The sequence below is a fragment of the Nansenia antarctica genome (assembly GCF_963989245.1).
Source record: "Nansenia antarctica genome assembly, chromosome: 2".
NCBI classification, from domain to species: domain Eukaryota; kingdom Metazoa; phylum Chordata; class Actinopteri; order Argentiniformes; family Microstomatidae; genus Nansenia; species Nansenia antarctica.
In genome coordinates, this window is record NC_137675.1 from 62,157,380 (window position 1) to 62,179,970 (window position 22,591).

The window sequence follows — 22,591 nt, forward strand, 5'->3', positions numbered from 1 at the left end:
TCAAGACTGACACCCTCACAAATTAAACATTCATTTTTACATCACAACATAATAATAATACTCGGTGGTATTTAATTGCTTCTTGGGTGACCTGTAAAAAAGAGACACATTTATATATGTATACTTATTCTGAGGGCATAGTCGGATTCTCCAAGAACTCTCCAAAGTAAAGTAAGTATTGGGTAAAGTTTATGACCTTCTATTGCAGGACACTTGGCAAGCTCCAGATTCCAGAGCCTGGCCTTGTACTGCTGTCTGTGAAAGAAAGCACACCCTGGCCCAGTAGGACTATTGACTCTGCAGTCTGCTGAGAAACATTGGCTAAACCTTTCCATTATTGACTGGTTGACACACAGACACACACACATGCGCACACGCACACGCACGCACGCACGCACGCACGCACGCACGCACGCACGCATGCACGCACGCACGCACGCACGCACACACACACACACACACACACACACACACACACACACACACACACACACACAATCACAGAGACCTTGCAGAGAGCGTGCTTGGCTATTTATTCTTCCCAGATTCAACATATTTGTTTATTTCAATTACGGAGAGGGAGGGCAGCTGTGTCCAAGGCAAGGTTCCATTATGTAGATAAATACTGTGAAGAGAAGGTTCAGCCCTTGTGACACGGAGACACTCGCCTGGGCTGCTTTCTGACTAGAGTGGTACAAAAACAAAGGCAACTATTAAAAGTAGATAAATGTCTGGAGAGTCTAAGTGTGTGTGTGTGTGTGTGTGTGTGTGTGTGTGTGTGTGTGTGTGTGTGTGTGCGCGTGAGTGTGTGTGTGTGTGTGTGTGTGTGTGTGTGCGCGAGTGTGTGTGTGTAGTGGTGAATAATCTGCCTTTGCTGAGTCACAGAGCTGGAGCAGGCTGTTCTACATGTTGTCGGCTGGCCCTCCAACACTCACTTACATTACATTTCACGTCTCACAAAGTTCTGGGATAACTTTTCCCCCTCTGCACTCATACAATGTACACACACACACACACAAGCACAGACCCGCACAGACACACACACACCCACACCGAAACAGACACAGACACAGACACAGACACAGACACACACACACACACACACACACACACACACAATTGGGTTGAAATTGGATTGGGGTCATTTCAGAGGCGAAGGGTAGCTGGTGGGTATTCAGGTACTCTGTGTGAATTTGGGATAATCACATTTGTAAGCAGCCAGTAAGATCATTAATGATCTTGTCTCTGCAGCAGAAACATGGGCAAAATCTAAAAGAGTTTCCCACCTGCAGGCTCCTTCACCCTCGCTCCCCTTCTCTCCCTCCCTCCCTCCCTCATCTCCCCCCCACCTCCTCTCGTCGCCCTGCACCTCTCTCCCCCTCCCTTCCCCCTCTGTTCCACTCTCACTACACTATCTCTCCACCCACCCAGTCTCTATCGTCCTCTCTCATGTTTGTTCCACTCTGTCCATCACTCTCTCCCTCTTTCTCCCTCTAGCCTATCTCTTCTGCTTCATCTCTCTCTCTTCTCAACTTTCTTTATAACCCACTTGTCCTGTCTCTCTCTCTACTCATTAAGTATTCATGCTCCTCTTCAGGGTCCACCTCCATACAGTCTGATGACATAAGGACAGCAGGTGGCAAAGCTGCATCTCATTCATTCCAAACACAACCCCAGGCCAGACAGAGGTGAACACATACACCAACACACCAATACACCAACACACACACACACTGATACACGAGACACAAAAGCATGCACGCGCACGCACACACGTCCCCATTGTGTATTCAGCGACAGAACTGACAAATAGTGTACTTTTCTATGAACAATCATTTTTCATAAGAAGGACAGTGACCGTGGTATTCTTGACATCCTTCCTGAGGCAAAAAGCACACATCCCATTATGCAGAATGATTATACAATTATAAAGTCCTATCTCTTTCCCATCTAAAAAACCACAAGGGCGCAAATAGAACCGGTCTGTGTGGGACTCCATCTCCCCCACCCTGTCTGCCGCCGCCTCCTGCTTTTAAACCCTTAATTCATCTCTAATCCAATTCATCTCAGACGCATGGCACATTGTCGGCGCTCCGCGGCGTGATTATAGCTGGGTCTTTAATTTCATACCCCCTCGTACGGAGACCAGAGGGAGAGGATCAGAAAGACATCACAGTCAGTCAGTCCCAGCCTGTCTGCAAGAAGATGTTTTGAGATGCGCTGAAATGAACTCCAAAGGTGTGAGCACAATGTCCCGGTTCTGCCTCATCTAGGGAGATGAATAAAGCTCACATTGTGAGAGATCAGACGCTCGTCCCTGCAGAAAAGCTCTCTGTGATGGAAAAATCAATAACGAGAGGAACTTCACTGAGCACGGTTAATCAGTCTATACTCACTCACCGGGTCTCTATGGTGCACCTTATCATCTGGCTAGAGGACATGCTGGAGAGAGAGAGAGAGAGAGAGAGAGAGAGAGAGAGAGAGAGAGAGAGAGAGAGAGAGAGAGAGAGAGAGAGAGAGAGAGAGAGAGAGAGAGAGAGAGAGAGAGAGAGAGAGAGAGAGAGAGAGAGAGAGAGAGAGAAACCTGTTGTCTCAGACACATTGACACATGAATACAAGTGGGCAACCTTTCTCCCTTCTTGGAGGTAGTACAAGCACACACAGATCTTAGGCTTTAACCCTGCATCCGCAGAAGCCACAGGCAACATGGTCGGATCAACCTCAGACAGCTCACAAAGCCCCAGCCTCTCCCTCAGCCTCTTCAATACACCGCTCTTTAACTCCAGATAAAGCCTGACAGTACAACATGTCCTCACCCCTTAACTTTAAAACAAGAAAAGAAAAAAAGAGGTTAGAGCAGAAACAGAGAAAAGGAACGAAGAGTCTTGTACACAGACAGTCCAGAACCAAATGAAATCAAACAAAGACAGAACGAGGGAGCTCAGACTCTGAGATGACTAACATCTACTTACAGCATGAGTCATCAATAATACAACATGTAGACTGGAGAATGATGGACAGCAGCATTCAATGCGTTGAATAGAGAACTTCTGCCCAATCACTGGAAGATGGTGAATAAGTACAGTCTATCATTCCTAGTGCACCTGAGAGACGTGCCTAGTCATGAACCAGTGGTGCGCAACAGGCCCTGGCACTGGCACTGTGTGTGTGTGTGTGTGTGTGTGTGTGTGTGTGTGTGTGTGTGTGTGTGTGTGTGTGTGTGTGTGTGTGTAATTCAGAACTGAAACCACTGTCAATTTAAAACTTTAACTTATGACAATTATCTGTGGAGGCTTACAATTGTATTATATATTTTGACTTTGATGCATTTCCCTTCATTTCAGGGTACAGCGATGCACTGTACTCGTTCATTCTATTCAATCTGTTCGGATAGCCCACGTTCAAAAAGACGAACACCGAAATGGGGCACAGACTAATAGACCACACACTGTAATCGGTCTGCGTGGCTAATGGGTGACACCAAATTAAGTACCTCGCCGTCTCCTTTCAAGGCAGAAACATAAAGAACTAATGTCTCTGTATCTTCTCCTGTTCTGACTCATCCTTGGCAGAGGCTGACCTGAGGGAATCGACCACTAAAGGCATTTCTCTGCAGCACATTTAACCACTGAGCTGTTATCAATGTTATTGACTGTTGAGTGTGGGCACTAATCTCCCCATGGTGCTACTGAAGCGTGGAAGGCCCCTGGCTAAACCAAAAAAACACAGCCCGAGTGACACAGCACAACAAGATCCAATGATTGCGTACATTAGGACTGTGCAAAAACAATACCGCTTACATTATCCAGCCCTAGCATCGCATATTTTAATTTTGTTTTTGGGTGATTTGTCCCCTGGATTATCAGTAATATATTGTATATATACATACCAGACAAATGTGTGGTTTGCACTATGCACGCAGTAGGATGAAATTACATGTTAAATGTTACATCTTTAGTAAATACACTGTATGTATTGTATCGCAATGGTACATACCCCGACATCAGGAACATTGATTCAATCTCCACATTCAAAACTCACTTGTTTACGCAGGCGTATGCCCGTTGACTTACTGTTCCCGTGTTGCTCTGATGCTAGCTATGTATATACTGTATATTTCTCTGTATTTTAATTTTGTAACTGTTTTTTAAATGTGTTGTACGGCGACCTTGAGTGCCTTGAAAGGCGCCTTATAAAATACATATTATTAATATTATTATTATTATTATATCGTTTCATAAGGTAAACAGTTCAAAGGTTGAGAGAGAATTCGTTTTGAATGTTGTTGAAAAGCAGAAAATATTTTTTCTGATTTGAGGGTGAATGGCTTTGTTTTGTACTACAGGCCTAGTTCAGAGGCACATCTGTCTCTTCTAAACATTGTGTATTGTGTGTTGTGTAACATTGTATTGTGTGTTGAGTGTGTGTGTGTTTGTATTTTTGTTTGTGTTTTTGTCTGATAGAGTCAGATGCTCATTATAATGTGTGTGTACTGTGTATGTGTATGTGTGTGTGTGTGTGTGTGTGTGTGTGTTTGTGTTCTTGTTTGTGTTCTTATACATTCAGATGCTCATTATGTGTATGTGTGTGTGTGTGTGTGTGTGTGTGTGTGTGTGTGTGTGTGTGTGTGTGTGTGTGGAGATACTGTAGACTCCAGACTAGGCAAGACAGGTGCTTCCTCTGTGCCATGGCTCAGTTAATGAGGCATGCTGCCACTTCCCTGCCTGCTCTCTTTGGTCTCCTCACCCTCCCTGTGACACTCACACCCACACACCCACACCTGTCGCTTCACACAATCCACAAAAAACACACACATGGTTTGGGGAACACACACATTCCTGCTTTAACCTGCTTAGGCTGCTGCATCCATCCAGTACAACACCAAGGTCAAAATATGACCCTATATACAGTATATGTGTTCTGTATTCAGTAATCTCTGAGCCAAAATGACTGTAAACCCTTCCTCCCAACATTGGCTCATTTATGCCTTTTAAGGCAGAACAGAAACGATTCCTAAGTGGCGAGCGAGGCGAATCAGAGGTGCCCTTTGTGTTCCAGAGGAAAAAACCTCCACAATCAGCGTATCTGTCTTTGATCAAGGTTAACAAGGCAGCGGGGCCGTGACGACGTCCCCTGGTGAGCTTAGTGTGGAGGGCGCTGAGGGGAGTAGGGGGGTGAAGGCCACGCGAAGCTCACACTGTGGGCATTTGGGCCGGAGAGGAGAAGAGAGGAAAAGTGACTTACCGGTACATCTGTCGACCTCTCGCTGGGTTACAGAAGACGGGAGGTTGGCGTATAGAGAACTACACTGATAACAGAAGGCTGCTGGACGGGCTGGAGGAGAAGAAGGGAAGCTGCTTATAGGACTGGTTTTCCCTGACACAGATTAAAGCCTCGTCCTGGACTATATCATACCTTCACACTGAGATTCTCTAAAGAAAATGCTTATTAGGGAGCCGGGGTGCCTGGGAGCTCACTAAGGCACATGCCACATAATCGCAGCGTCCCTGGTTCGATCCCGGCCATCGACCTATCCTGCATGTCATCCCTCCTCTCGCTAAATGCTTATTAGTCTAGGACTAGGCTTAGGCTCTGACTAGATGGACTCTGACTTATACGGATTGGAAGTGTAAAGGGAAGCTGGGTTATAGAGTGTCTATGTATAGAGCTCTGACTACTGTGTATGTGCTGGAAGGCAGAGGTCTGACTGTACAGTTAGGAGAGGAGAACCTGCCTTTTCAGTCAAGCTGGGGGGCTGTTCCTGTCTCAAGCAGCCTACTGTGAGCCCAAATGGCATGGCTGTCTCCCCAGCGACAGCACAGCAACGAGGTGAGAAACCTCTGGGTCATGGTGTGTCATAATCCACTGTGTCTTTTGAGTGTGATGAAGAATAATGGCAGGCATTTTCTGGGGGTGGAGGGGCGGAGAGAGAGACCAGGGTGTGGATGAAAGAAAGAGGGACATTAAAGGATGAGGAGGAAAAAGAGGAAGGCGATAGCTGTGGGGTTGGTATTTAGACTGGCTCTGCAAACGGCAAGTTGTACCCATGGCCATAGAGTCACACACATGCACACACACATGCACACACACGCGTACACACATGCATGCACACATGCACACATGCACATGCACACGCACACACACACACACACACACACACACCCTAACACACATATGCACACACGAACACACACACACACACACACACACACACACACTGTGTATACCATCAGGTAAGTCAAACAGACAGGACGCCAGGAGCCATGAGCTAGAGCAAGTCTTCTCTCATCTGCATAAGCCAGGGGAGGGAGGAAGGGAGGGATGGAGGGAGGGAGGGAGGGAGGAGAGAGTGATCCACCACAGAAGGAGCGCAGTCCCTGTGCTCATCAACTCTACCCTGAGGCTGTGTGGTGCCTGGGGTTGCGGAGGTGCTGGGGTACTGGGGCCAGGAGTCAGATAGGAAGGCCTGTGATAACACACTGCACTAATGAGCTATGGCACCACTGCTACAGGAGGGATGGTGATCAATACTCACCTCAACGCCTGGTCATGTGACACATTCTGATGCTTTGGTCCTCATATCGGGATCTGATGTAATGATCTGACTTTTCTTTCGAAAAACTTGAATACATTTTTCTGTGTTGTTGAAGATCAATGACACATCGCTAGTCAACTAACACAGCTTGTTTTGTGAGCCTGCTAACAATGTAAAGTAGTGTTATAGTTAACTAGGTAGCAGTGGGGATTACTCACCGAATCCATTGCGTTGCAATATTTTGGCTTGACTAGTGAGTTTGTGTTGTGATTCTCAACAACGTTGAAACGTAGTTCTGTGTTTCAAAAGAAAAGTCTGAACATTTTGATTGATTGCCGATATGCGGACCGAAAGACTGACCACACCAACTCATACGGAGCAAATAACACCAACACACTTCACATCTATAAAAACACATAAGCCTATAAGAACTCCATCGATTACACGTGTCTCCTCACTTGAAGAACAACATGAATCTGACATTTGTATTTATAGCAGCTCATCTGACCTGGGCTGAACGGTAGACACCCCACAGACGGATCAGACCAGAGAGTCATTCATAAAGTGACTACACACAGCAGAGCTCTCCTCTGTGCGTCCATGTAGTACTAGTAGTATTAGTAGCAGTAAATCAGTGGGACAGAAAGTCATGAAGACAAACCTTGTGTGTGACATCTGTAATGGAAAGGGTCAGAGGTGTGGGGAACCAGGGTCACAGTCTATAACCATGTCATGATCAACACACACACACACACACACACACACACACACACACACACACACATACAAGATCTGTCATTGATTTATGTCATGGAGTGCTCAGGGAAATGAAAGAATTACCACAACAGTCTTTCTTGGGTTTAGAACCCTATTCTTTTTTGGACTGGTTTTAGACAGCCACTTTACTTACTGGAGCTTCGATCAACAGTGATGCATTATGGAGAGAACGCCTTCTCTGACACAACAGATATATGGAGATGTCTACGTTTTGTGTTGGGTTTGGCCCAAATGTCATGAGGGATCGCTAGAAGTGTTTCAAGACAAGTTGTTGATTTATCCAGTTGTCCAATAAGGAACAGCATAAGGCCCATCAGGGGTTTGGCTGTAAGGAACAGACAGGGCTTTTGTGGTGAAGGGGGGGATGAAAGGAAGTGTGTGACCTGCCACCAGGTCATAGATCCCAACTCACTAGAGCTGGCAGGTATGTCGATACGGGCTGAGCTATCACCACCGCCTCAGACATCCAGGGGCCAGGGGAGGGAATGGCCAACCAGGTCAGGAGTGTCCACGCATTATAATCAGAGCTTTTACAGACACACACACACACACACACACACACAATACACACAATACACACACGCGCACGCACACGCACACGCACACACACACACACACACACACACACACACACACACACACACACACACACACACACACACACACACCCAAGGGGAGTCCATCAAGGTGAAGTCAAGACACTGAACATAAAATCAAATCTTGAGGAGACAGCATCAACAGAGCAATGGCCAAGCACCTGACATAGCCATGAGGACCACAATGGAATCAGCAGGGACACAATATTGGTAAACAATAGGATTTGGTGGTACAGTATAAGCAATCATTGATTTACTTATTTATTAATCATTTAGCAAGCAAATATGTTCATGTCAAGACTAAAAACCCATCTTTTTAATATTGCCTTTAAATGATTAAATAATGCAATTATGATTATATAATGATTAAAGCACTTTGAATTGCAATAATTTGCAGGAAACATTTGCAGGAAAAGTGCTATACAAATAAAAGTGATTATTATTATTATTATTATTATTATCGTCATACAAAGTGGCTATAGCATGGCAAACAAATGATGGACAAAAATGCACATAAGAAATGCACGTGTTCCGGCTTATCATTGTATCAGATCTAGAGGTTATTCTGCTAATCCTCATCTCCTGATCACCCATCAATCGAACTGACACCCTTGCCCCCAAACTTAACATCACCAATTAAACACTGCAGGAGAGCTTTTACATAACCCTGGAGGGCATGCTGTAGCGAGCATAACCCCTGGTTGCATAAGGAGGTGTCATCCTGAGATCTTCAGGCAGAGCTGACAGGCTAATACCGCTGGAAGCTACGAGCTCTTTTATCTGATACAGAATGTGAACAGCCCACACCGTTTGAGTGAAAGAGGATTGAGGGACATCACTTGTCACCAGGAGATGAGTTGAAGCAGATATAAGAGAGGGAGGAAGGAGGTTGTGCTTTCTGACAATCCAATTCGTTGTACATGGATGTGACAGGGTCAGAGAGGTTTGTTGATTGGCATTGAAGGGGTATGGAAACCGGATTCTCCAAACTGCACCATCTGCCCACTCTTTCACTCCTCACTTCCTCTTCTCTGATTTCTATGACCCATTATGGTTGTCATGGGGACTATCAATTCCACTCGATTTACAGCACGGTAATGTTGTTCAAGGGTAAATGCTAACGTTAACTGACTGTATTCAAGGACAAAACCCCCCCAGCAGTTAGTTTACATTTGCTGTTGGTGCTGAGATATTACTATTTTTGTTAGTGTCTTTGGGGATTATAGCACAGTCAGACACAGTGTCCCTCTCCTCACACATTATTTTCAGCTCAACAAATTGCAAATAGAAATTGCCACACAGCAGGCTGGAGGCCTCAGTAATGTGACTATGGAAGAAAGCGATCACTGTTGATAAAAACTGTGGACGCATGATCAGTCAAGCTTGTGGCATATTGAGATGGATTGGTTGGTTGAAATGTTCTTTGTTTGTACTGGTAAGAGTGTTGATGAACTGCAATGCCATCTGTCTCATAAAGTGATTGATTGACATGTCTGGGTTAGCAATGTGGCATACAGACAACCCACTCGGCTTGTTGGCCAGGTGGTAGCAGGGCTTCTGATGCATACACAATTACCTTTCTCTCTCAGCTCGCTCATCTCTCTCTTTCTCTTTCTTTCTCTCTCTCTCTCACACACACAGATACACACACACACACACACACACACACACACACACACACACACACAGTCACGCACAGTCACGCACACACCACCATGGGGTTCCTCCATTAACATTCAAGGCAGTGGTCTGTGAATATGGTTATGTGCTGACTAATAAAGCATGGGGAGATGCATCGTTAAATGTCTAAAGTGTCTCAACTCAAAGCTACACCAAGCATAGTATAGCAAGTATATTGGGGCCTTGAAATGATATGCAAAGTGTCAGTGCACTCCAGCTGAAGTCCTGAACACATTGCACTTCATTAGTGTCTTCCCCTGGTGGGATAAAAACATGGTTCTGTGAAAAGTTTTATTGTAGGGTTATATTCTGAAGTCATGAAAGAACTGACGTCCACACCGTTCAATGTTGTGTTGTAGCTTTAGTGACATGTGCCATTCATACTGACAACACACACACCGTAAAGTGATATTGCACACATACTGTAAACTAAGATGTCAGAACATGACGTCGCAAACACCAAAATACAGTAGCCTTCTGTCGTATATAACAATCCCCCCCCCCCCTTTCAAAGAACCCCCCAAACAACCGAGCACCAGTAAAACAGCCACTCTGCAGCAACGGCTGGTGTTCAACCTCCCCATTTTTTCTCATGTCACTCCCCTCCTTTGCACCCTGCACTGGCTCCTGATAGCAGCTCGCATCAGATTCAAGACCCTGATGCTTGCCTACCAGGCAGCAAAAGGGACAGCCCCTGCCTACCTGCAGGCAATGGTCACCCCCCAAACTTCAGCCCGTTCACTCCGCTCCTCCACCTCTGCCAACGCAGCAGTCACGCTGCCCGGTCACATCTCTTCACTAGACTCACTCCCTGCTGATGGAATGAGCTTCCCGCGGCTGTCAGAACTGCAGAGTCACTCCCAATCTTCCGTCGGAGACTGAAGACCCATTTTCAGGTTACATCTTAACTGCTCCTCCTGAGACATCTACTACCCCCCAGCACTGTGTCTCCTGAGACACCCGCTTCCCCCTATACTGTGTCTCCTAAAATGTCTACTTCCCCCCTTGTACTGTTTCTCCAGTGTAAAAAAAAAAAAAAAAAAAAAAAAAAAAATATTATTTCTTCTTCTATCACGACGACTGCCAATGGCCCCTGGCCTGAGAAAGATTACTCTTCCTGCTACGACTGGTGAATTGATGATTCACTTGCTTAATGAAATGTATCGATTGTAAGTCGCTTTGGAATAAGGCGTCTGCTAAATGTCAAAAATGTAAATGTAAATGTTGTGAGAGAAAATTATTATATGTAATAAGCTACATTTAAGAATCAAACATCATCTTGGGTTGAATGTCTGCAGCAGACTGTAGAAGATGATTTCCTGTTGTCACACACAACAGAACCAGTTTCTCTACTTGAAGCTTGACATGGGCTAAGACAATAGACACATTTAAATGATTACAAAGACCTGATTGCCCTCTTTTGTCCCGGAGTGGACCAAACCATCTAGAGCAGTTTCTGACCTTTGTGTTGCCCCAGACCCAGTACTCTAAGACCAGACTGAACCAGTTGTGGCCATTGTGCTCCGCTTCCACCCTTTGTCTCCATGAGAGAAAGTGGGGGCCGCTTCCCCCCTAGCCTTCCATCATAATCACCTTCATCAAATGTACAGGTCCACACCCATTGCTCATGATTGGTCTGAACCTCACCTGAGGGCGGACCCCTTACCTGAAGGTACCTGTTTGTATAAATACTCAGATGAAATGAATGATGATACTTTTTGAGGAACTTTCACTGTCAAGACCTGTCTGACGTGCTTGTAAATTTCCTCCTTCTGCAGAAGAATATTAAATATCTTTTCTTATACATCTTGAAACGAAACAGGCTGCCATTATTGAATAATTTACTCTAACAATGTCTAAGAACAGGAGAAGGCCCTGAAAGTTTATGCGTGAAATGTAGTTACATAGTTCCCGCTGTGGCTTGACGTTCACTGCCACGGGCTGTTGCCCTGCGAGGGAGCCAGGGTGAGGAGGAGGAGGATGAAGGCCGGCCCGTGGAAGGAGGAGGAGGCTGAGGAAGTGGACCAGCAGGCAGAGGCTGAGTGGGTGGGGCACACATAGCCAATGGCCACGGCGGATCCTGGCGCGGCCTAACTGGCCTCAGCAGGACAGGTCTCGGACATGTGTGTGGCTGGCCCAGGAGGAGCAGGCACCCTCTGCAGTCGGCTGGCATGCCAGCGGGATCCGTCGCTCAGCATGAACGTGGCTGGCCCCAGCTGACGTGTCACCTGAAGAAGCTGAGACTAGAAAGATGCCATCTAGTTGCCTCGCTGAGGCCTACGTGCCCGAACCCAGTCAGAGACCTGGATGGTGGTGCTCTTGACCCTGTTTTTCCTGTTGAAGCGTCGCTTCATAAAGGCTTCATCTGCTCCATTCTGCACCTGTGAGAGGATGGCCCCTACTGCCCCGGCTGAAGCATCCCAGGTGACGAGGGTTGGGCTGGACGGGTCAAAATGGGCCAGTTTGGGGGTTGTGGTGAGCTGGATCTTCAGCGAGCGGAACACACAGCGAGCATGCTGCAGTACAATTCCATGGCTCCTCCTTTTTGAGGAGTTGGCAAAGGGGAACTGTGGTCTGAGAGTACTCGGGCAGGAACCGGAGATAGTATTAGGCCCAGGAACGAAGCAACCTGGGAGGCTGAGGTGGGCTCTGGGATCCGGTGTATGGCGTCAACATTGGACTGAAGAGGTGTGATGCCCCTGGCTGTCAGACAGAACCCCACAAAGTCGATGGCATTGACGGCAAAGGTGCATTTTTCCCTGTTCAGTGTCAGATTATTTCCCAGGAGGGCCGCAAACGTTGTCATGGGTTGGCACGTCCAGGGCATGGACCGTGATGTCATCCAAGAACATGGCGACCCCAGGGATACCAGCAAGGACGGTGGTCATGACCTTCTGGAAGCAGCTTGGGGAGGAGCTATGCCCGAATGGCATCCTGGTGTACCGGAAATGCCAGCAATACCCAGCATGTTAGGAAAAGGCTGTCAGGTCCCTGCTAGCTGGGTGGAGGGGTACCTGGAGATAGCCCTGACGCAGTGGTCAGCTCCTCTGAGGTAGGCAAGGGGTACTTATCTGGAATAACCCCCTTGTTGATGGCTCTCAGCCACCCACATTTTTTTTGTGTGATCACAAGGTTCGAAATCCAGGGGGGCGGCGATGATTCCCACCTCCAGCAGCGTGTCCAGTTCCTTTGTAAGATCATCCCTCAGAGCGAAAGGGATTCGGCAGGGGCTGCATGACTGGTGACACCTCTGCGTTCACCAAGGGTCTGTGTGTGAAGGCTGTGAGGCATCCCAGCCCATCAAACAGTGCTGGCCATTTCTGCTCCCAGGTGGAGGTGACGTGTTGACATGTGGTTGCCTACAATCTCTATCTTAGAACTGTGGTATCCACACAGAGCAGTGGAAGGCTGCTGCAAGGGCAGGTGAGCAAAAGACTTCTTGTAGGTGCTGAGGTTGAGAAGAGACGCAGCCGTCTGCAGCAACAAGGGAAGTCTCACATCTCACATCAAGCTGCACTGTGCATGTCTTAAAGTTCACGTGGTTAGTAGCCACAGTTCTGATCTTGGTACAGTTGCTGCGGGCTGCAGCCATCAGAGCTATGTTTGTTCCCCATCCCCTGTCTGCGAGCTTGCTGCACTGGGAACCACGCATCTGTGTCCTGGTACTCCTGGCTATCCTGAAAGGCAGGCTGAAGCTGTTGTGTGAGGAAGCCCATGGGGGCAGGGCTGGAGCGCGAGCTGGTCGTCAGCATGGTGGAACACTCCAACGCAGACTCAACTTGCAAAGCTTTAGCTAGAGCGTCCTCCAGTGTTAGCTCACCTGGCTCCAAAAGTAGCTTTTCCCTGATTTTCACCGGGGAGTTGAAGCCGTTTTTGTAGCTTGTACCGCCGCAGAAGCACTCGTTGTTTGCCGGTGAAGTGATTTTAGGAGAGCGACAGCTTCCTCTTAGGTCTCCACGTAGCCGAGGGATCCAAACATCCTCTGACCCTCAATACTGAGACAATGGTGTAGCAGGGCTGTGTTCTACTTATGCGGAATGTCACTGAATTCCATTGCTTCGAGGTAGATTGTAAAGGTTTCTAGCCATCTTCCCCAAGGAATCGGAGGCTCGCCAGGCATAGACAAGAAAGGTGCCACAGTAGCCTACTGTCGTACATAAAACGTAGAACATAATACAGCGAACAGAATGCGCCTCTACATACAGAGACTGCTGTATGTGGAAAAAGCAATGAGACAAGGCCGTAGGAAAATACATACTAGACATGCAAGTCAACAAGTTTCTGATTTTGAGAAAGGAGTATTTCAATAAACTTATCTGAAGTAGCAGCTGATTTGCTAGTCAGTGAGAGAGACTGAATGGAGGAGACTTAACCCTGCAGCAATAGGAAGCCGTTGCCCCAGTAACATAATCTCCTCCCCCATCCCTAATTGAAAATGTTCTTGCCAACTTTGGTAAAAAAAATCACAAAGAGTAGGTAATTATACAGTAATTATATACTGAATAAATGACAATCACTGAAATGACCTCGCTCCTATTGAAAATGTGGCATAGCGAGCCACCTCTCTTGTCAATAACAAGGTTTTGTATATTCCACTTAATTATAGTTTATGCAGATTATGTAAGTGAATGAATTCAACACTCAAAACAGACTGATTCATGTGGGAAATTAATTCTGAACGGACTATGCAAACACTATGCACACTTGCATAACCATCCTAAAAACGTAGCTCTGGAGAATATGGATGCATGGTTCCAAACTAAATGGAAATGAGGCACTGCATGGTTACATAATCATAACAGCATCTCCAAAAACAAAAAACTGGCTGGACATTCACCCTTGATTAATTATAGAGGTGGTTGTGAATACAGTGTCTGTACTTGGACCACATTAAAAAAACATTGACACTGACCTAGTATATTGCACGCCTATGAGCTGAAGCTTAGAAAATATGTACATTTTTACATTAACAAAGTAAGTCACCTTAAAATTAAGGATATTGAGAAATGTCAATAAATGTTATCTTTATACAGTATGCAACATTTGCAAAATGATACTGTAAATTTAGAATTTTAGCCTCAATTGGAAGTGGTTCTGGTATATTTTTTTACATTAAGTACTAAGTACAAATTAAGTACAAATGTACTTACCTAGACAAATGTACTTGTTGTTAGTCACTTTGGATAAAGGCATCTGATAAATGTCTCAAATGTAAATATAGGTAAACAATAAGCAAGTCAGCCCCTGGACTGACCCTCCAGCAAAAATTCTAAATGTACAGTATCATACGGGGTGTGCGTGTACGTGTGTGTGTGTGTGTGTGTGTGTGTGTGTGTGTGTGTGTGCGCACGTGCGTGTTGTTATGAAGACATACTGTATCTCTCCCAGCGAAGCAACCTATTACACAATCCCATCAGCGCAAACCATAACCACTGAGCTGTGAGATAAAGAAAGCATCAAAAGCCAATTTATAGAGGAGACCAATTGCTAATATTTCCTCCAACTTCTATTCAATCTATGCTTATGACCTTCTGATGGCTTACAGTCTGTCATGATCCAATCTCTCCACAGGCCAGGCAATCAAGCACAGAGACATACTCTGCCCTCAAAGCCAATAACGGCAGAGGTAAACAATCGTAATCTCCTTTCGTAGATGGTGCATTTCCACCTCCATTACCATGGTAACGATCACCGGGAGGTGGTGGAGGTGTTTTTCAATGTAGAAGGATGAGCTATGACACATATGACATGATGCACCCTAGGTATTACACATCCATAATTGACCAACCAGTTGAATATGGTTTACAATGCATCCACCTCTTTATTCATTCAGGTAATGGTAAGCAGTAAGACATTGGAGCTACAGCCTTATTGTACTACTGTAGAGCTAGTAGAGTCTGAGGAGGAGTTTCTGTGCAAACTAATAAATGTCAAGACAATCTACAGTTAAAGGCTCATCAAGTCCTTTGTCTTTGATGAACAGACATCTCCAATAGAAACAGTGACAATGGCTGCTCCATATTATGCTCTTTTTAGTCATATACAATATGCTCCAACTGTTCTACCTGTCACTACAATAGAATAGAATCAGTGTGCCCCATGGCATGTCGAGGTTCCTCTTGCAGTCTTACAGCATGTGCATGTTACAGTCCAATGAGACTCCAGACCTACAGAATAAACCACACAACGAAGGCTGCCGCTTAAACAAGAAGAGAACAAGACAAAACAAATAAACAGGAAGGGAAAAAAACACACATAACATCATTCTGCCGCTTTGAAGTGGGAATTGTATCACATCCCATTCCAGGCAAATTGCCTTGCTTTCCAGCGTGTATGGTAACAGACTCAAGAATTGTCTTGACTAAAATTACCCTCCCCAATCCCCCATCTTTGTCCTCTCTTTTTTATCCCCCCCCTCTTCTCTCATCTCCCACTCTCTACCCCTACTAAGAGAACGTCTGCCACAGTAGACCTGCAACACTTTACAGATAATGAAATAGGCCTACTCTGCTCTCTACTGCACATCTCTCTTTACACATCTCTCTTCACACAAGCACAGAAGAACACAAACACACAAACAAACACACATACATACATACATGCGTCTTTGAGCCTCGGAAAAGCGCTATATAAATCGAATGTATTATTATTATTATTATTATAATACATACATACATACATACATACATACATACATACATACATACATACATGTTGTATGGATCACATGTGTAATGCATTCCTAAAGGTTGTTATTCTGTAATCTGTAATTGTAAATCGCTTTGGAATAAAAGCGTCTTCTAAATGGCAAATTCTAAACTCTAAATTATATTCTGAGTCACAGCACGTATGGAGGCTTTAATAATGTAGTATAATGTGATAGCGGTCACTAAGATTGTACTCAAAATGCCTTACACATAGGTGTTACAGACTCTGGTGAAAGATATGCAGTACTAAGTACTAATCCTATGCAACATAGGGAGAGCCCTGAGTTCTGTGTATTGCTTCACATTTTGTGAGAAATGCGCTATACAAATAAGATTTGATTCGATTTTTCTTTGATTGCATTGTACCATTGGTCAGTACATAGAGTTTTGTTACCATCTGACATTATAGACAGCGGATAGAATAGTCATGGCTGTGCCTATCTTCCTGTGTGAATCATACCTGTGTTTTAACAAACTAAATAAGAGAAGAGAAACTGCTCTATTGTGAAACCAAGTCAGGCTGAGGAGAAAGGATGAACCTTGAGGGTGATCATTGAGACATCTGTGTCTCATGTGCCTCATGCAGTTCCACACTGCAATTGACACACTAGGCAAGGAAATATGTGTTATGAACTGCACACACACACACACACACACACACACACACACACACACACACACACACACACACACACACACATACACACATACACACATACACACATACACACATACACACATACACACATACACACATACACATACACACATACACACACACACACACACACACACACACACACACACAAAGATGTATTGGAGATGGATCCCCATTCCCCAGATTTCTTCCTAGAAATTCTGCTCTGTGCCCACGGGGTCCAAGAAACTGGCACAGGAGAGACACAGTTGTCAGCAAGGAATGCTTCCAAAATGAAAGCATGTCAAACTAATTTAAGAATCAATATCTCATCCACTGAGACCCACACAAGAAACACTGCCAGAGGGCTAAAAGACAGTGGAACAGCTATACTCGAACAAATTCAATTAAAGTATGCACTGGAAATGGCCCCATTTTAAGTACAATGATGAGGAACCTCGATTAAATTCCTTTCATGAAAGTGTGTGTGTGTGTGTGTGTGTGTGTGTGCGCACGCGCATTATGTCTTTGTATGTTCAACATGTTTAGAGTACATTTGTCTGCGTGTGTGTGTGTGTGTGTTTGCATGTGTGTCTGTGTGCATGCGTGTGTATGATACATGTGTTTGTGTCCACACTCACTCTGAAGTCGATGCCAACAGTAGAGATGAAGCTCCCAGCCAGGAAGGCTCCGTCTTTGAAGCGCACCAGCAGGCAGGTCTTCCCCACCCCGGAGTCTCCAACCAGCATCACCTACGGCATGGCCAGAGGGACATACTGAGCCAGGCATGATAGTGTGCTCATATCCCCACAGAGATAAAACCCACTTTTACTCTTTCAACACAACACCCACTTTATTCAAATGTGCCTGGATACTCAGGGTCCTTAGAACACCTTAATAGTTGGAGGCTGCATTGTCCAGACACCACAAAAACATCAATAGACAGAAGTCACCCAGGTATTGTGGGCATGTGGTCATTTGTTTGGTTTAGTATTCATTTCTGATTAATGTGACCTCATCAGGTCTGATTATCATAACTGAATTACACCAGTCTTGGCATGCATCTGGACAGCAGTTCCTATCCTTCATTTTGGCCTGAGGGAAATTATGAATTCTGAGGGCGTCTGAGGCGCGGCCCCTGCTGAACGGATAGCTGCACAACCCTTTTTTCCCTGGGCTCTGATGAAGTTATGGGGGTTTTATGTGATTATCTTATCCGGTTAGCCGCGGGACTGCGGGACCTGGGAGGGGGGCGGGTGGTCAGGGGGAAATCAAAACTCCCATCCGCTTCATCTCCTCTCCTATCTATACCTCCTTTCAACACTCCTCTGATTTTGCCTCCTCTCATCTCCTCTAAACATTTTCTCTCTCCTCCTCTCTCCCCCATCCTCTTTTCTTCTCCTCTCCTCTCAGCTCTACATCTTGTGGCCAGTCTAAGTGAAGCCAGTCGTGGGCAGGAAGTGCCTTGTCTTTCCCTGTTAATCAACTCCCTGCCCCGCGGTGGGGATGTAAAATACAATCACCGCCTGAGCACAGATCAGCTGTAATAAACTAAACCGCTTCCCAACTCCAAATGCTCCTCATATGGTGAAATCCCAGCATAGGCCCACAAATCAAACCTCTGTACATCTCACTTAGGGCCAGGAAGCTGATTGGAAAATGTGGTGATTTCCCACTCATCTGCAGCGTCTTGCTTTTTACCAGATCAGTGTGGACAGTGATTCACAGGGCTGTACATACTCTCGCACAAAGAGTTGTTTAATGTCCCCTCCGTTGTGGTCTTAAGGGTTGAATAAAACATCCTTGACATTGCAGAGGTCACACAGTTGGGAGCTCCACCAAGCGGTTGACTGTGCGACAGGCGACAAATGATACTTCTCAAATGTAAGTGTTTGTGATGTAAGCTCTGCAAGTGTTTGTAGATCAGTCTCAGTAATAGTTTCCCCCTCCTCTACAGGATGCACAATTCTCTTTCATTTTGACACATTCCTGGAAGGCAATGCTATACGGAAACCTAGAGCATGTAGGGGTATAGCAAAATGAGGAAAATCAAACCACCCAGATAGACCAACTTAACATGGGCTACTTTGTGGAGACACCTGTTAATCAACATCTTTAAATATATTTAGATACTTTAAACCCCATATTCTATATCAAGACAAAAAAGGCATGTGTAGATAAATGACTAGGCAGGGTAGAGTTTTACTGAGAGAGGGGGGGGTTAAGAGAGATAGAGGTAGATACAATGGGGGAAATACGTTTTTTTTTTTTTTATTCAACATATTTCCATTGCAGCTATACACATGGAATTTAGACCAGACATTGGTATTAATTAAATAAAACTACAGAGCTACAGAAATTGTAAGATTCAAATCCCTAAAAAAAATTATGACACAGGAAGAAGGTAGTGAAAGAAAAAACCCTAAACCAGCTTATGCCACTAATGAGTTCTCCTACCTGTGCTAATTAGAATCAGTCAATCAATCAAAGAAATCTCATGATGGGTAGAGGCAAAGAGCTCTCGCAAGACCTTCGCAACAAGATTGTTGAGCAGCATAGTAATGGCACTGGTTACAGACAGATTTCTCAACTCCTAAATGTTCCTATAAGCACCATTGGGGCCATTATCCACAAGAGGAAGGAACATCACTCAACCATCAACGAGTCACACACAGGAGCTCCTCGCAAGATTTCTGACTGGGCAATCAGAAAGAATAGCCCAAGAGCCAAAGACCACTCGAGCAGAGCTCCAGAAAGACCTGGAAGCAACGGGTACAGTTGTCACAAAGAAAACAATAGGCAATGCAACTCCACAGTCTCCATTTGCGATTACCCCGGAAGACTCCATTACTGAAGAAAAGGCATGTCGAAGCTTTTTGAAGATTACTACAGAACATTTGGAGAAGCCTGTAGATTACTGGGAGAATGTAGTCTTGTCAGACGAGAGAAAAATCTAACTCTTCTGCAACCATACGATGCACCATGTTTGGAGGAAAAATGGCGCTGCATATGATCCTAAAAATACCATGCCTACAGTGAAGTTTGGAGGTGGAAGCATCATGAGGACTGTTTCTCTTCACACGGTACTGGTACTGGAAGGGAAGATGAATGGAGCCATGTACCGGGTAAAGTATCGGTTGCCACCAGGATGATGAGGATAAGACGTGGGTGGATTTTCCAGCAGAACAACAATCCAAAACATACTGTCAAGGAGACGCTCAATTGGTTAAAGAGGAAGAAAATAAAGTTGTTGGACTGGCCTAGTCAATTGCCAGAATTAAATCCAATAGAATATTTGTGGAAAGAACTAAAGCTCAAGATTCAACAGTGGGCCCACTGGAATCTTCAAGATGTAAAGACTGTCTGAAGCGTCTTGAATCTGTCATTGGAAACAACTGTGTCATTCCCCTTTATTGCACATCTACAATTGTACGTAGATTATTATTATTTAATTTTTTTATATGTTGAATACTTATTTCCCCCAGAGTGAGTGAGAGAGGGGGAGAGAGAGAGAGAGAGCACACCGAAGCAGATTAAATGGTGCTTGGATGAATGTATCCTCAGCAGAACCTGTTGCATGGACAAGGCCAAATGCCAAATACTGTATAAACACACATACTTTGTAACGGAAAAATGGTCATCATCAACATATTGGTACTAGTGAATGCAAATGCAGTGTGGGCAGTATTTTGTCCAATTACAAGACAATAAGACAACCTCGGTGATATATACAGTATATGTAGGTGAGGGGTAGAGAAGTTAAGCAACGCCAAACGAATTATTTGTGCTTTCCGCTCTCCGTAACGAAGGGGATATCGATTACTGAATCTTTGTTGACACAGCTGTGGCAGGGGATTTAGAGCGGTTTGATGAATAAGTGTTTGGTGATGTTGTATAACACCCATACCAGGCCAGGGACGAAACACTGGACAGCAGAAGGTCACTGGCGTGATTAATGATACGCAAACAGCGAATTGTCCTCATTTGTTAGATAAACGCATAATGCAATACATTTGTCAACCTGTTTCTTTTTTTGACTTTGTATGTCAAATATCCGGATAGCCTACCTGTAGGTCTACGGTCTAACTGAAATATGGTGTCATCATGTTTATTTGTTCATAAACAGATACAACCTGGTGCACCATGCTTACCTTAAATGCGATGTCATAAAACTCACTGCTGTTGCTGAGTGAGGGTCGGCTCGGGTGGACCACACCGTTCGCTAGGACCACGCTCCCAGAACCGCTCTTTCCAGATTTCTCGTCCGGTTTTCCAGTGGGGTTACCTGCCGTTGGGCTGTTGCTATTTTTGCCTTTCACCGCCTTTTTGCGGGACATTTCTACACTAATTTGTTTCTCAGTTTATTCTATGTTTAAAGACTCGAGATTGCCGCGGAGGAGTGCACAATATATTGGCAACGTCAATATAATACTACTTTATCTTTTCGAAGTTGTGCCGTGACTGAACAAAAATCCCTTCTGTTTTCACCCGCACATTGAAATCATGTCTATCAGCGCTTTCAGGTGTCGCGTAAAAACTTGTGTGAACGATCCGAGACCAACGTCCTCCCGTTCTGACAATTGACATTCACGCGCTCTGGCACAGCTGACTTGCGCTCTCCTCTCTTTGCTGGTACCCCCTGCCTTGCTGAAAATGAGACTGGGCTGTTCACTATAGTCTCTCCACAACCACAGCCTCTTCCAATGGCCAAGCAAGCGTTATCAGCAGGAATGATTAACAAACTCCACCTTGAAAAGCTTGGTCACTGGACAGCTTTCGGGGTTACAGAATAGGATATTTCGGAATAGGTTAAAGTGACAATAGTAATACGGTCACTTTAATTGAACATTAACGTTTTCTCAAATAATATAGCACATTTCGTATCCCCCAAAATATAATAACACAGAAGGCGCGCGCGTGCGCGCGTGTGTGTGTGTGTGTGTGTGTGTGTGTGTGTGTGTGTGTAACCTGGTTCTGATATAAACCCATTGCACCCACTTCAAGTGGAACAAAGGGAGCGCTTCAGGTAGTAGAACAAGCATATTATGTTCACAGCCATCCATGTGTGACTGATTGATCCTTGTTCAGGAACAGTGGAACAGGACCGATTTTGTAATTCTGACACGGTGGTACTTCATGACTCATATGAGGAACATTGTATAACCAAACAAGTGTCCACTTCACTCGAGAGCTCATACTGCGAACACCATGAAACAACTGGCAAGGAATACAAATTAAGTGTTGTCTATGTAAAAATAAGCAGGTTATCGTTGAGAACTCAAACGTCAACTCTGTGTGCCACTCACGAACCTGTGCAGCGGGAGGGCAATGGCCAGTGCGCGCTGTCCATGGTGCTGAATGGAAATTGACACTGCGCAAGCGTAGCAAGGTGAACACTTTACGCACAAAGGTAGAACTTATAGACGTTTGATACAGAAGTCACTATTTAATAATAATAACAATAATAATAACAATAACTTTATTTGTATAGCACTTTTCCTGCAAACATTGCATTTCAAAGTGCTCCAGTCATTATATAATCATTATATAATTATTTAGTCATTTAAAGGCAATATTAAAAATATGGGTTTTTAGTCTTGAACTGAATATATTTGCTGAGGTTGCATCCCTAATGTAAACTGATTTCCACAATTTGGTT

The 22,591-nt window shown here is 44.9% G+C and overlaps 1 protein-coding gene across 1 annotated transcript in view; it reads right to left on the reverse strand.

Annotated features, from left to right (window-relative positions):
- Positions 1 to 21,269, reverse strand: part of LOC308149587 (ras-related protein Rab-26-like) — a gene marked incomplete at both ends in the record, with an annotated part of 74,562 nt that extends 53,293 nt beyond the window's left edge. Inside the window, 2 exons of the mRNA XM_080522451.1 lie at positions 17,574 to 17,684; positions 21,084 to 21,269. Coding sequence (XP_080378577.1) covers positions 17,574 to 17,684; positions 21,084 to 21,269 — 297 coding nt within the window. The remainder of the gene's footprint in view (positions 1 to 17,573; positions 17,685 to 21,083) is intronic.
- Positions 21,270 to 22,591: the final 1,322 nt, after the last annotated feature.